The sequence below is a fragment of the Amborella trichopoda genome, chromosome 2, assembly GCF_054954075.1.
Source record: "Amborella trichopoda isolate Santa Cruz 75 chromosome 2, AtrichopodaSantaCruz75HAP2 v2.0, whole genome shotgun sequence".
Lineage (NCBI taxonomy): Eukaryota > Viridiplantae > Streptophyta > Magnoliopsida > Amborellales > Amborellaceae > Amborella > Amborella trichopoda.
Window position 1 is genome coordinate 16,915,440 of NC_142337.1, and position 15,368 is coordinate 16,930,807.

A 15,368-nucleotide genomic window follows, 5' to 3' on the forward strand; every position below is an offset into this window, starting at 1 on the left:
ATGCTTAAATCTCATACTTTGAACTCCCATTCTCATTTTCAAAATCACATCTAGAATCATACTTAACTTCATACTTGGATAAACTAAGAATGCATATTTCTACAAAACATGAAAGCATGAAAGCTGAATCCACTTAAATGCACCAAAGACTCCAAGCTTCCCTTCACACAGCCAAGCTTCCAAAAGTGGTTTCAAGCTTAAGGCTCTAAGTATAGAGAGGGAGAACGTGGGTGAGAGAGAGCAAAACCTTTGAGAGGTGTGTGAAGGGGGGTTACTTATAAGCAAAGAGGAAGGGGCAACATTGACAAGTGGCAGCACACAAGTGACAAGTGGTGGCAGTAAGTGACAAGTGGTGGTAGATAGTGACAAGTGGTAAACAAGGGGGAGAGCAAATAATCAAGAGGGAAAAGAAGAAGTCCCTTGGACTACCCTATTCAATTGTGCACAACGGCTCACATGCACGACGGCTTACATCCTCATTTGCGCAAGGCAGCCCACACACGCATTCGCACTCGGCGGCAACGACCCTCTGCTCTCTGCGGTATCAACTATCTGTGCTCGGCGGTGATGACCATCTGCGCTCGGCGGCATTGTGTTCGGCGGCATCGTGCTCGACGACATTAACTAATCTGCATTCGATGGTGATGACCATCTGCGCTTGACGGCATCAACTATCTGTGCTCGGCGGTGATGACCATCTGCGCTCGGCAGCATTGCACTCTGCGGTGTCTTCTTCATCCAAGTTGCGCACGACAGTGAAATGCGCTTGGCGACATTCTCTCTCTTCATCGTGCACAACGGCATTCTCTCTCTTCATCGCGCACGACGACATCTTCCTTGCACGCACGGCGGCATCTTCATGCACGCACGACGACATCCTTCCTGCACACACGTCAGCTCCTCATGCGTGCACGATGGCATCCTCCTTGCAAGCACGACGGCTCCTCTACTGGAAAAGTTCGGGTCCTTACATCGCCTACATGTTCCTCCTAGCCCCTTTAATTCCATAAATTTCTAAAATACCCTTTAAGGGTTTTCACATTTGGAAAAAGATTTTAAAATTCCTATTTTTTTTTTTAAAAAAATTACAGAAACATTTCTTAGACAGAAAATAAAATTTCTAGAAGTGCATTGATACCAACGGATCACTAAAAGTGACTATTAGGGCACTCGACTTGACCCACTTCTCAAACTAACCCAATAAGACTCTTGACCCATAGTTTTATGTAGGGCCTCATGATTGTCTCATCAAAACTGGCTTATAAATAGCGAATCCATAGTCCTTTATTGTGGATTATAAGTTTCCTCCCTTAAGAGCAAGTCACGTACCCATATCACTATAGTGCAGGAGGGACTCTCTCTATGCAAATATACACATATCCCTTTGTAAGGTTGCTTTGTGGTATGCGACTGTCATGTGTACATGTCATGAGAAGATTTTTTGAGAATTTAGCCTTGGCTCTCACAAGCCCACATCCGCACACAGGAAACCACGAAACTCTTCTGGCCTACAACCCATTGCTGGGCATCTCTTCGACTTCAATAAAGTATGCCCTTTTGGAAACCCTTCTTGGCAGTGCCACTTGCCTAAGGTAAGGGTTTTTGACGTGACCAAGGCCATAGACCCTCTAACCCTAGCTCAGCCAACCAACATACACACGTCTGTTGAAGTGTGCAAGCCACTATAATCCTTTATTACATGTTCTCACAGACTTGAAAGGCCACAAAATAACTGCTCCAGATATGATCTCTCGAATAGAAAATTTGTTGAGCAATTGGAGTAAATGTCTCAAAATAATCAATAGTAAAAGTTTGCGCAGATCCCTTTGCAACTGACGTAGAATTTCCAGGCTTACTTTTTTTAGCTGTGAGGTAAGACAATCACAAAAAAAAGGATATGCAAGATTATATTTGACCGAGCACTATTAGAAGCCCTAAATCACTGAATTGAGCCTTATAGATCCAACGGATTACAAAAGGCAGGCGGTTGCAAGGAAAAAGACAGCACAAACTGCCACATAGTAACTTGTAGCCACAATACTTATCAGTTAGATACAAATGAACAAGGATCTCTCTTCTAGAACTCATAAATGAACCCCATTGGGTTTCCTTTGGCATCGGCCAAGCACTTTTAACACTATTCAGCAACTATTTCCTTATATTTTCATCTCCAAGAAAGGAAATGTTAGCAACACACATTCATAGCAAATGCAAATTACCATATTGGTTTTCTGCAGTGAAAGAAGACCTGGGTGCTTCTTGGTGTGATCATCACTAGCAAAAATATGGTTTCCCCCTTCCTTTCTTTTTCCTCGAAGGAAAAACAAGGTAAGAGGATCAGTTCACCTATAAGGATCTTGTTCTGACACCATGTTGAAAAAGTTGCTACAAGAAGAAGACTGGAGAAAGAGATGGAGGGGCTTGAGAGAAGAGAGAATAGTGCGTGTGAACAGAATTGGGAGAGATGGCTGGAGCATGTAGCCTCCATGCACCTCTCATACTCATTTATAATAATAAATGGCTTTACAAATTACAAAAATGCCCCTATATGTAGCCCTAATGTAACTAATGTCCTTAAGTTGATAAAGAAAAACAAGAATTGCACATGACCCATAAGAAATAACGTATAGACAAAATAATCCAATCTTTGACAAGGTTAACTCCTTTGATATTCCCTTTGTCTTTCACTTGTGGAAGAAGGGGCTTCTTCTCTTTTTTCTCATTGTCAATTTTAGTCCTCCGGTTGCCCACCTCTCTCTATTTAAAACTTTTTTGACAATTTGTTGGCTTATGCTGTTTTTCATGAAGGTTTTCGTATGAGATAAAAAGGTTGATAGTTTCCTATATTAAGATTCAAATAACATGCAATCCTTGTAACCCTTCAGATGGAATGTATTGAGTTATTTATTGATATGGAGAACTTATGGTTTTTACGAGTATTGGATCAAATTACCACTGTATGGGCTCCATTTCATTGCATTAAGGCTTGGCCACTTCACAAATTCCAAATGCATTGTCTTCTCTTGGTTAGTGAAACTATGACTGGAGCAAACCAAATGCTAATATTAACCTTGGTCATACCTTTCTACTCAGGTTTCGACGAATAGTAAACTAGAGCATTCAACATTCTTTGTGATGAAAAGTGTTGCCCTTGCACCTTGAAATTTCGATGTCCTATTATACTATTCCAACACTAGTTCACCGATTGTCAATTCCACATGAAAATGTTTTATAACGTAGTAATGTACTCTGTGAATCTGAGGCTTGCATATCTATTGTATTTACATGCTAATATGACAAAATAGTTAAATTGTACTGGCAAATTTGATATGTCCATACGTACTTGAAGTGGTATTGTTACTTTATTGGAACACTTTGCAATAGAAAAGTAATTTGTTCTGAGCACTTTCCTGTATGATTCATGAGTAAAGTAGTTAAACGATGGTTTTGCATGGGTAACTTACTTACATTTTGCATTAATTCGAGTTGGTTTTCTTCAGGTTAGTGGAGTAATTGATGTCAGTAGAAGCAAGAAAGAGTGTGGGACTTTCATCAAACAAGGATTTTGTGACGAGGTTTGAGAAACAACATTTTCCTGTCTCTTTTGATGTTTTGTGTGATATGTTCGAAGAGAAATAGGATGTTATGTGTGATACTGTAGCCTACTGTTGATGCAATAACTTTAACATAATTGGCCCTTTTCAAACATGTTCTCTTTCTTATCCTATGTGTGGTTAGTAGAATCTAGATGCCCTTGCCACTTGAAAAGTAATGTTTTTAAGTATGTAAAATCTGGTTTGGGAGATTGATTCACAACTATTGTAGATAGAAATATTTTTTTTGTTGCTTGTTCCATGTTCCAACATCTTCAATTCATTGTAGGATTCAAACCCTTGACCTGGGGTTTATACGAAAAAACCCATATCACTGTTGTCTATAGGTCCGGAAGTTTGATCTTCTGGTCCATTAGTTTTACAAATCTATCCCCCTTTTAATGTTTTTTATCAGTATATAGATTAACAATAATGGGGTGAACACTTATTGTTTTCTTCAATATAAACCGGGCTCCATAGTAAAAGTTATTAAGTTAATAAAAGACAATACAACATGACTTTTCAGTTTTTCCACTACAAAGAATACTACTTTCCTTCCTTCTTTATAGGGAAATGGTAGGTTAGCATGGTTGGTTTGAATTCTTGGTCTCCCTCATGCATTCTGAAAGCCTCATCACTAGAAGAAAGCCCAAGTAGAAAGGATACAATTTCATAGCTAAAGTAGATTTAAAGGGTTTTTTACCAAGTATTTGAAACACTGGTTGCGTTTACTTATACTATGTTCAAAATGTGAAATAGAGTTCTATGGACTGTATGATATATAATGGTGTCATTCATTCCATATATTTATTGCTTTAAACTTAAACAATGAGATCTTTGTTTTACATGCAAAACTCCTTTTCGTTAAGGTTATGATTTTTAGTTGGTGCTAGTTCTGATGGTTCTTTCGTCTCAGTTTCTGCTTAATTATTTTTCTTCTTTCTAGTTATGCAATTTTAAAACAATTTTACATCTATTTACTGGATGTTGTGGATTGTTCACTATAATAGAAATTTCATGTGTTTCACACAAACATCTTTTCTCTCTCAACTGTACTAGTTGGATGAGTTGCTAAACATCTTTTATCTCTTTCGACTGTACTAGTTGGATGAGTTGCAAACCATATATGAGGAATTGCCACAGTTCTTGGAGCAGGTAGAAGCTTATTTCTTTTTCATGTGGGATTTCAAAACTATGATTTGCTCTGTTTGATGCTGGCAAAAAATGAGTTTTATGTAAATATCTGCAGGTCTCGTCCCTTGAGCTCACACGGCTTCCTATGAATGATAGGAAACCTAGTGGTTGTATTGTTTATGTGCAACAAATTGGTAAGCCTGAACTTGATTTGGCTGTGCTTTAAGTTTATAATGATTCTGTTTTGCTTTGCATTTGCATGGAAATTTTTTTTTGCCATTTGATACTTTGTTTCAAATCTGTTGTTTGAGTGATTAGTCCTAAGGGGTTATTTGTTCATTATATCTCATGGAGATGAAAAAGATATTAATAGAGGTATCATTTCTTGTGTGTTGGATATTCAGGGGCCGTGTAGCCAATAGATAAGTTGAGGATTGGACTTTATTATTATTTTGACTATTTTATTTTGGTGATAAAACTTTTGATTGATGATATGAAAACATTTTGATGCTTAGAACAATTTTTCTAAAATGCCCTTTTGATGGACTTAGATAATTTTTGAAGGCGTAGGCAAAGTTAATGCACTGAACAATCATGCTGGCATGTGGAGAATTGTATAAAACATGTTTTCTGTATTTCTTAGTCATTGCCTGAAGCCATATCTATCTGTTATTGTTTATAATCATATGGATGGTAGTCACTTGCATTCCTTAAGGTCATCCAACCATTTTCATATTGATTTTTGTTTTGTGTACGTTTTTTGTCAAGGAAAATTAGTTGTTTCTAGTTTGTTGTGTAGGGTATTTGATGTGCATTTATGAAGAAAAACTTGATGAGACGATCATTGAGAGTCTTCCAGACATTGAATTTGCTGTAAGTCAGCTGTATTTGCGATAGTGATTTTTTTGTTCTTGCACTTATGATTACTAGAACTATTCTTGAAAAATTTGTTAACCAGTTGATAAAATTTCAGTTTGCAGATGGGGATGATGTTGAAAGAAGATTTTTTTACCGTACATCAAAGACAAGAGAGTTGGACCTTCTTCTTGGAGATCTTTACCATAAAATATTGGGTCCGTAGTTTCAATTTCCTGTGTTTCTCCTCTTTGTGATGTCCTTATATGCATTTGTCTGGTCCTTTTTTATCTTATGCCCTCTCCATCCGTGTCCTCTTTATTGTTTAGAAGTTGAAGATTAGAATTTCTAGTATGTGAGTTCTCTCGCATTGCTATAAACTATGAGTGTCTTTTCTGATAGTTTATTTCAAGGGTAATGATTGTAAATATTTTATTTGATGTTTCATTTTCCCTTTAGATTTTAGCTTTTTCAGCTGATGAGAATGCCTAGATTTTCTGTGAGTCTTTGTATTTTGCTGGGGGACAAGAATTCAATCATGTGGCTAAGAGAAAAGTGAGACAGTTTCTCTAGCTCAAATGGTGAAACTGAGTACTGTAAACTTTGTAATTGTTGTAATGGAAACCGTTACATGAGGTTTTCTGAAGGCATACAAACTGATACACAACAGCTATAGGTGAAGAGATAAACTAGTAACACAAACAACACATGTCGACAACACTGAGGTCTGGTCCCACTAAGAAATATTACCTACTATATGGTCTTCATGTGCTAATGAATCCACTAGATAGTTGGCCATTTGTCGGACATGATGGAATTTACTATGCGAGATATATGGATTGTGGAATACACCATGTATTGTAACACTGAGAGAGTCACAATCATGTGGCTGACGTGCCTTTGTGATTAGAGAGAGAGGCCAACTTAGTCACAAGTGTGTAGAGATTTTCTCCATAGAGAGTATTTCTAAATCAGAGGCTAAGGTTTTGGGGCCTAGAGTTTTGCCATCATTATGAGACTTAATCTTGATCTTTGACAATAGAGACATGTGAGGTGAAGAGATTTCAACCCTTCATTCTTTAGATAAGCCATCATGATTAAAGGAATGAAGTGGAACCATTATTGCCCAGTTTTCTTAACTCTATTCCCATCAAATAATTATGTAAAAAAAATACTATGTTTTTGGAAATCTAATTTCAATCAATCTCTACACTTACTTATTTGAAATCAATTAAATCCAACTCATAACACTTTCCCTTAATTTATAAACAAGTGGATGGCTTCCATCACAAGCAACATCAAAAGGCAAGAAGAGGAAGTGGGGTATCCCACACATGGAGGGCCATGTCGGTCCCACGCCCCCACTAGTGGGCTCCTATGTGGTGGGCCCGAAGTCGCAGTAGGCCCTCACACCCAAAATTAAATTTTAAACTAATAAAAATAATTTTATAGAACCAGTAATGATTTTATCTTGCTCTCTAAATTAAATACATCAAGAAAATTGATTTTTTCCTTATTTAAAAATCCTTTTTCAATAAAATAAAGTATTTAGAAAGGTCTAAAAAGTCATTTTGATTATCTAAAATATAGATAAAATATAATTAAACATATTTAAGAAGATTTAATGGGAATGGGATCCAAGAGTTAAGAATATAACAAATATATTGAGGACTTCATCATTTCTAGAAAATCGCATCTCACTGTATCTTCTCGACTGACCCAACAGTTTCCATGACCCACAACCCTTTGCAGGGGTTCATGATTTTGGACTATCAAAGTCAGTCAATAAATGAAGGAGACACGATCCTAGTACAACACAGTCCAGTGTTGCAGGGAGTCATCTGTTCGGTTACTTCGGTATATGTACACAACACAAACCCTCATCAAGAGGGCTGCTTCCCGAACGGTTATTTGGTGTACATGCCGTGTGATGGTAATGATGAAGATTTTGGTCCTTGTCCTCTCCGACCGACCACCACACACAGGGGTCACACCCAGTGCCCTGGCCAACCACCTTGAGCACAACTTTGACTTCATCAGGGGACCTTATTGGTTGTGCACAAATGCTCAGGGCTACGGGTTTTAGACATCAACCGTGAGCCCTAGCTTGTCAAAGCTCAAATGCATTAGCAATGCCTCACAGTCCAACTTGGACCACACTCCTACTGGAGTTATCATATCACTATAAATAATTTTAGTACATGCCCTCATAAGACCTTTCAATGACCACATAACCCCAATAGAGATCGCCTTCATAACATTATACACAAGTTGGGCGTGCATGACATACATGCAACTAGAGGGGTAGTAGAGAGAGTGTATATTTTTGTATATGTAGTTCTAGGGATAATTGTGGAATTTTCTTTTTATTTTGTATTGTTTTTGTCATTGTTTAGGACTGACTAGTCATTTTTTAAATTGCATGGAACAAAGTTGTTTTTTGTAACTTACTATGTGTATACATGTATAAAAACAAAATCTAGGCCAATCGTTTTCCCTCCAATGTGCCTCCTTTGCCTCTATCTTTGCATGCTCTCTCTCCCTTCAATCCTAGAGATCTAGGCCAACAAACATTTCAGGATGCTAACACCACGATCTTGCATGACCTCAAGTCCTCTCCTAGTGAGCGACTTATTTTTTTTGTGTGATTCAAGGCTACTAAGTGAGATCCTATTATGCAGACTGGGCTAGGCTATCCCATTGATACACACTCTGCCACAAGTCAAAGAACTTTTATTGGAGACAATTTTGTGACCAGGAAAAATGAAAAACATGTTGCGGCTCGATCCAGTGCAGAGGCTGAGTATCGTTATTACTATTGCAACATGTGAACTTATTTTGTTAAGAACACTTCTCTATGATATGGAAATTTATCTTTTTTCACTAATTCCTCTTTACTATGATAATCAGGTTGTAATGGAAATTGCATATGACCTTTTTTTCTATAGGTGCACAAAAAATATTGAGGTCGACTGTCATTTTGTTCATGAAAAGTGATTGGTACGATCATATTACTTTAGATGTGAAGACAGATCAGCTAGCTGATATCTATACCGAAGCTGTGGGAAAGACTTGCAAGTACATATTTAGTTTCAAGTTGGGCATGGTTGACATCCATGCACCAACTTGAGGAGGTGTCTAAAAGATAGTATTGTGTATTATCTATGGAGTATATTATGTATTATAGTCTATAATTTGTAGAACTGAGAGTGTCATTGATGTTAAGGGCACCTACATAACTACTTTCAAGGAACAAAGAGCAAACATGCATTGCATCATTCTAGCAAAAACATACTGGACTGTAACTTCATCCATTTCTCATTCTCTATAATCTCTTATTTTGCAATTTAAAACCCTAGAATGTCAAATTTTCCTAGGTCTTTGCGAACTGACTTATCTCGTCACAAATCATGAATTCCCTCCACGATATCTGCAAATTTCCATGGGGAACGCCACCTGCTGAGCCCATCGGGTAACTTTATATGGAATCTCCTTCCACTTGGAGACTATCTTGGAGACAGGAAGAGAATGCGTACTCCTATGAGGAGGGCTATATATTTAGAATGCATACTCCTATGAGGATGGCTATATCTCCAGCTGTATTATTATCTCAAACACGCATTGGCCTTTTGTAAACCCAAAGTGATCTCTGCTAACCCCTCTACAATGGATGGACCTGATTTGCCAATGGAACTTCCAACCTTTAGGGACTCCTAGAGGTGTCTTACTTCATAAAGTATAAGTGGAATGATCTGGAACCTAGCTCTGTACCACCTTCTCTCTTCTTACCAGTTCCATTACTCAAGGGAACCTAAAATCTTTCCTAGCGAACGCCCGATGCATAATCATATCATGTTTCTAATCCACATGGATTCAGCTTTGGAGTATATCCCCTCAGATTCTCTTGTTCTTGTCTAACCAAATACGCCAGAAGATTGCAGGAAATGTATGTTCCCACAAAGTCCCACCCTTCTGTAGTAATGAACATCTTTCCAACTAAGTGTACCTATGAAACTTTTTCGAAATAGTATGCCAAAAAGGTCCAGAATGTATGCTCAGATCGCCCTAGCATAAGGGCAATGTTAAATGCTCCACTGTCTCTTCTGCATCATGGCACAAGAGGTATATAATGGGGAATTGTGTATCTCTGTGTTGTAGGTGACCTCTGGTAAGAACTATATCTAGCACCATCAGCCACCCAAAGCATAAAACTCTTGATTGAGTACTGCCCATTATTTTTCCTGGTTTCCAGTTTTAGCAGGGAGTGTTAGAAAATGAATGAAGAACCTTTATCGGGTAAGGCACAAAAATCACATTTGGATTGCAACAACTGGTTCTCCTTCAATTACTGCAAAAGCTCTAGGATTAGGTGTAGAGAAGAAGGCTATCAATTTGTCTGTGAGAAGTTTACTAATATTACATGTGATGCTGAAGTTGTTAAGACAAACGAGTTAGTTTCATACCTCATCAAGAAAGCCTTGTCTAATGAAAGCATCATCTACTCGGAGATCTAGTTAATTGAATGTAACCTCATATTCTCTTGGGTGACTCCCTCAGTCTTATTGGATGGCTTAAAATCAGAAGTAGGTCCTGCCTTTGATACTTATATTATATACTATGGTTTCACTATTTTATGTTGTACTAGATTGGTATTGGGATTTTATCTTTAGTGCCACCTTCAATTATTGCTCTTAACTAAGCTAATGCTTACAAAAATAAGTACTCTTTCCATATTTCCCTTAAGTTTTATTAGTTTACAATGAAAACCATTGTGTTGGAAAGGGGGTATTTATGACTACCAAAAGTCCTTGCTAGAAATTGTATAGTTGAAAAATTGACCTTATTTTGACTATTGGCCCAATTTTATCGCTTTGACGTTGAGCTCTGATATTGGCATGCCAATATTTATTTGTGATAGAGTATAGAGAAATGTATCTCTCCAAGTTAATCTTCGTCACAACTGAATTTAAATTTTTGTAGAACACATTGTGCAGTTGAGGGATAGGTTCTTTGTTTAAAAATTTGTAAGTTTTATGTTTTTAACCTTCTGTGAACAGTGGAAATATGGTTCTCAAATGTCATTTGGTTTTTATTTTCCTATGGAATGTTATTTATATCCATCTTCATCTCCATCTGAGACTTTTAGATGTGATATTTGTCAACTTTCGCATGCACTGTGTCCTTGTATATGTTAATCCATGGTTTTTATAATACTTTTCATTTCACAGACATGGAAAGAGCGATTACAAGAGACTTGGTTTCTCAAATCCACCATTATGCGGGTCATCTACAGAGGGCTGTGAATTTTACGGCAGAGCTTGACTGGTATTGTCACTATGAATTGCAAGAGGATAAGTCCAAATCTTTTGATATATTGTCAACTTTCAATTAATATGAAAACATGCAAATAATTTACTCTGTTCGAGTCTAAGTTTCTTTTTTTGACTCATATATGTGCTTGTATACTTAAATTAAGTAACGTTCTTCAGTTTTTTTTTTTTTTTTTTTTCTCTTTTTTTGTTTCTTGGTTGTTTTCTTGTTATTAGCATTCTCTCTTTGGCATTGGCTGCAAAACAATACAACTACGTCAGACCACTTCTAACGGAAGAGTCTATCATTAATATACGCAATGGCAGGTTAGATTTATTGCCTTGAATCATGGATAAGTCAAAGCATTGCTTTTAAGATTATTTTTAAGGTTTTGAAAAGAATTATTTTCATCCAAGTTTCTATGTTTGTATATCCAGTTGTAGAGGTATTGGTTTTAATTGAAAGGGTATTGCAGGCATGTGTTACAGGAGATGACGGTTGACACTTTTGTCCCAAATGATACACAGATCATATCTGACGGTGCGAAGTAATGAAACAAATATTAGTAGCCTGTGTTGTATCTCTTATATATTAACCTTTCAAGGCTGTGCTATTTCAGGATGGATCAACATCATTACTGGTCCTAATTACTCTGGCAAAAGCATTTACATCAAACAAGTTAGTGCAATAAATATTTCTTAAAATTAATTTCCACTAAATGGAGATGCATTGATATGTTTGTTGGACTTTCCATTACGAGGCTATCTTCTTTTGATCTTGTATGATTTTTACAATTAGATAATGTGATGGCTAGTCATAGAGGTCTTAGCCGTAGGGATACCGATTTGATTTGATTGTGTAAGGAAATCAATAACTTGACGGAGAGGGTTACACAGTTGTTGCGTAAGCGAGAACAACAGCAGGGTTACACAGTTGTTCCGTAAGCAATAACAACAGCATCATGCTCTAAATGAAAAGGAATCTATAAGCGCAGATCCAAATCGTGAGGGTTTTTTGTTGGGATTTGTGGCCTTTAAAGTTTGTGAGAGTATGTAAATAAAGAATTATAATAGATTATACACTTCAGTGCGAGTGTGTGTGGTAGTTGATTTATCTTGGGTTAAGCATTCTATGGCCCTGGTCATATGGCACTACTAAAGATGAGTTTTTAGAGGGTCATCACTTATTGAGGTTAGAGAGATGCCCAAGGATGGTTTGTAGGCTAGGAGAGCTTTGTAGTCTCCTGTGTGTGGATGTAGGCTTGTGAGAGAGACAACTAAATCCTCAACAAGCTTCTACACGGCATGTACATATAACAGTCGTATAATGGGAAGCAACCTTGCAAAAGGATACATATACATGTGCATAGAGAGAGTCCCCCTTGCACTATAGTAATATGTAAAAGGATACATGTATATTTGCATAGAGAGAGTCCCCCTTGCACTATAGTAATATGTGTGTGTGTCTTGCTCTTAAGGAAGGGAGACTTTAACCCGCATTACGTGGTTTCACTATTTATTGATCAGCTTTGAGGAGCTAATCATAAGCCGCTGCATGAAATTGTGGGTTATGGGTCTTGGTGGGTTGGTTCGAGAATATAGTTGGGGACCATGGTTACTGCATTGGGTGGATTGCCTTGACAGTAAGTTTTTTTACCTATTGGTGCCAATCCATTTTTAGAATTTTTGGTTTCAATCTAAGAAATATTTTTGTGCTTTTTAAAAATTGTTCAGAATTTTCAAAGTAATTTTTAGCAGTGAAAAAATCTTAAAAGGGCATTTTGTAATTTCTAAAAATCTCTAAGCCTAGTGAAGAAGCCCATGTCTTTACATTTTTGTTATGTCTTTTAATCATTCTTATCTTACATGCGTAGAAGTGGATATGGGTCAAAGATTCAGGGAATAAGGTTCTTAGATTCCTTCCTATATCGTGATGGATGATTCATGGGATGAATGGCTCTAATTTGCTTCTCTCTCTCCCCGCATATTAAAAAGAGGGGCATGCCCAGTTCTAATAAGACTAATAGAGGTGCCACTTGTGACATGACCTAGAAAGGTCCAAAGGGGGTCTAGGAAACCCTATTCATGTTTTGTAATTTTAAACCTACATCTAAAAAGGTATTGCCTGATGATCCTTCCCAACTCATAGAATTCAACAGGGCCAATAGGATTAGAGAGAGCCATTGGTCAGGTAATCGGGTGTGGGGTGTACCAAGTCTTAAGAGGGTGACCCTAGCCAAACTCAAGTAAGTCTTCAGGCCTGTTCTTGGTTTATTTACATCATTATTGGTTTATTTATTGTAATTTTCAGGAGTATTATTTGTGTTAGGATTCAAGGTTAAAGTGATGACGGGCAGAGCACAGTGAGTTGCCATGACTATCTTATTTAGGAATGACAAATTTCTCCTAATTTTGCCTCATATTTGGAGCATGAAAACCCTAGGAGGGCTTCCAAGAAGAACAAGAAGAGCTATAATTTTTCTTTTTTTTGTTTAATTTTAAGTTATATTTAAGTTAGAACCTTTTCAAAAGTTTAATCGTATGGGCAAATATTGTCCAAAACATTAAATAGACAATATTTTAAGTGGGGTAAACAAACTTCTATTGAAGAAGAAAGAACAGAAGCCTACGTAAGCCCTAGGTGGGGACAAAACCTTGGGGTTTTCTCAAAATTGCTTGTGTGTGACAGAAATTTCTTTCTGATTTCTAGCTGATTGTTACTATTTTCTCAAGTTCTTTGCATCATAAAGTTTATATTTTGTCCTTGAATTGAGTCATACTTATTTGGCAGTAAAAAGAGAAGATCTCAAGTTGTATTTAGGGTTCTTTTTCTCATTTACAACATTGTTTCATGGTACCTGTAAATGGAATTCAGTTGTATTAATAAAATGAAAAGAAAAAAAATTGAATTTTATTCCCTAGAATTCCACATAGCCACTTCCTTCATTTTTATGGAGGTTGGCATGAATTAAAGTCCGAGTCTAAGTGGGAACGAATTGATGACATGTCAAGTTACGAAAATGGGTTTGATGTGCAATGACATTGATGGGAGCATAATTTTGAAAGAGAACAATGAGGAGCCAAACTTCAATTAGATTCATTAATCTTTAAATCAATGGATGGTCCAATCTTTGATAGTGCTCCTATCTTCAGTAGTGATCCTATTTTTGATAGAGAACTAGTTGATCCTATCTTTGATGTGATCTTATTTTTGATGAAAATGAAGAACTTGGATTTCCTATCGATGATGAAGAACAAGTTGCCAGCGATTGTGATGGTAATCATTGCGATAGGGGTGGTGGTTTAATGTTAAAATAGGAGGCAACTGGTGGCAGTGAGGCTAAAGAGCTCTTTTCTCACACCAATGGTGGGGCTAATGTTTCCTGTTTCCAACTAGGGGATTCCATTCCACAGTGGTAGACTACTATAGCTGCGTGCACTAAAATCCTTAGCAACTTATTTTTTTATGGGTATTTTGATTAGGGCTATAACTCGTAGGTCTCAGGATCAAGCCCAAATGTCAATGTGCAATATTTGAGTTGAAAGAAACCTTGTATTGAGGGGAGGATTCGTATTAACTCATTTCAAAACCTGAGGCCAAGTTTTCTCCAACCAGTGGCGAATGAAAGAGATCAAGTGTTGGGTGATTCAAAAATTTAATCTAACTTTTTTATTTTTTAATGTGGGTGTACATTTATTTATATTATTAGGATTATTTTTTTACGGATTATAATGTGGGGATTAATCTCCAATACTTAGTTTTTATTTTTTATCCAATACTTAGTTTATATTTTTTATTATTATTCTTTACTATTCCCTGGTTACTGTTCATGGGTACTGTTTACAAATATTATTCATAGTATTGGTATTACTATTCATGGGTATTGTTCATGTTTTACTATTCATGGGGTTTTTTGGGAATTTTAGTATTGTTTAGGGTTTATTTTAGAGTTTTAAATTGTATTTTTGAATCTCAAGTTAATTTTAGGGGTCTACATGCTTGTAAAACGTGGGACGTCACATCATGCATTGGAATGAATTTTATTTTTATGCAAGAAGAAAGTTCTTCTTTTGGCTTGATTTACAGCCATGCTTTTTCTCCATTATTGCTGATTTTTATTTGTTGAGGTTTAGAAAAAGATTGATTTAGTTCGTCACATTTCCTTTCTGCATCTTTTTTTGACTTACAAATTGGGGTGAGGCTGTAGTCACTGGGATCTCCCAATCAAGGGGTGAATCCTGCTCTGGATGCTCGCTTATATACTCTAGAAATCATTAATTATATATAATAATGTTATGTGGATTGTGCTAACTACCCAGGGACCCTAGTTCAGTGCATTCAAGGACCTTGTTTTTAACCAAATGGAGCTTGGATCTATAGAACTTACATTTGATCCCTAGAAGTTGGGATAGTACTCCCCAACTTATTGGGATCTTGATCTCTAAATCTGTAGTACAGATGGTGATCCCAAGCCAA

The 15,368-nt window shown here is 36.9% G+C and overlaps 1 protein-coding gene across 16 annotated transcripts in view; it reads left to right on the forward strand.

The window, feature by feature from the left end:
• MSH5 (MUTS-homolog 5) overlaps nucleotides 1-15,368 on the forward strand; it is a 71,687-nt gene that overhangs the window by 40,109 nt on the left and 16,210 nt on the right. For all 16 annotated transcript variants that reach the window (XR_002282934.2, XR_016049316.1, XR_016049317.1 and 13 more), the window contains 9 exons: nucleotides 3,501-3,575; nucleotides 4,698-4,748; nucleotides 4,843-4,921; nucleotides 5,527-5,600; nucleotides 5,701-5,800; nucleotides 10,811-10,907; nucleotides 11,129-11,218; nucleotides 11,368-11,432; nucleotides 11,512-11,570. Coding sequence is in view for 12 of the 16 variants with exons in the window: in XM_020674485.2 (XP_020530144.1) it covers nucleotides 3,501-3,575; nucleotides 4,698-4,748; nucleotides 4,843-4,921; nucleotides 5,527-5,600; nucleotides 5,701-5,800; nucleotides 10,811-10,907; nucleotides 11,129-11,218; nucleotides 11,368-11,432; nucleotides 11,512-11,570 (690 nt within the window). In the remaining 4 variants the exon portion in view is untranslated. The remainder of the gene's footprint in view (nucleotides 1-3,500; nucleotides 3,576-4,697; nucleotides 4,749-4,842; nucleotides 4,922-5,526; nucleotides 5,601-5,700; nucleotides 5,801-10,810; nucleotides 10,908-11,128; nucleotides 11,219-11,367; nucleotides 11,433-11,511; nucleotides 11,571-15,368) is intronic.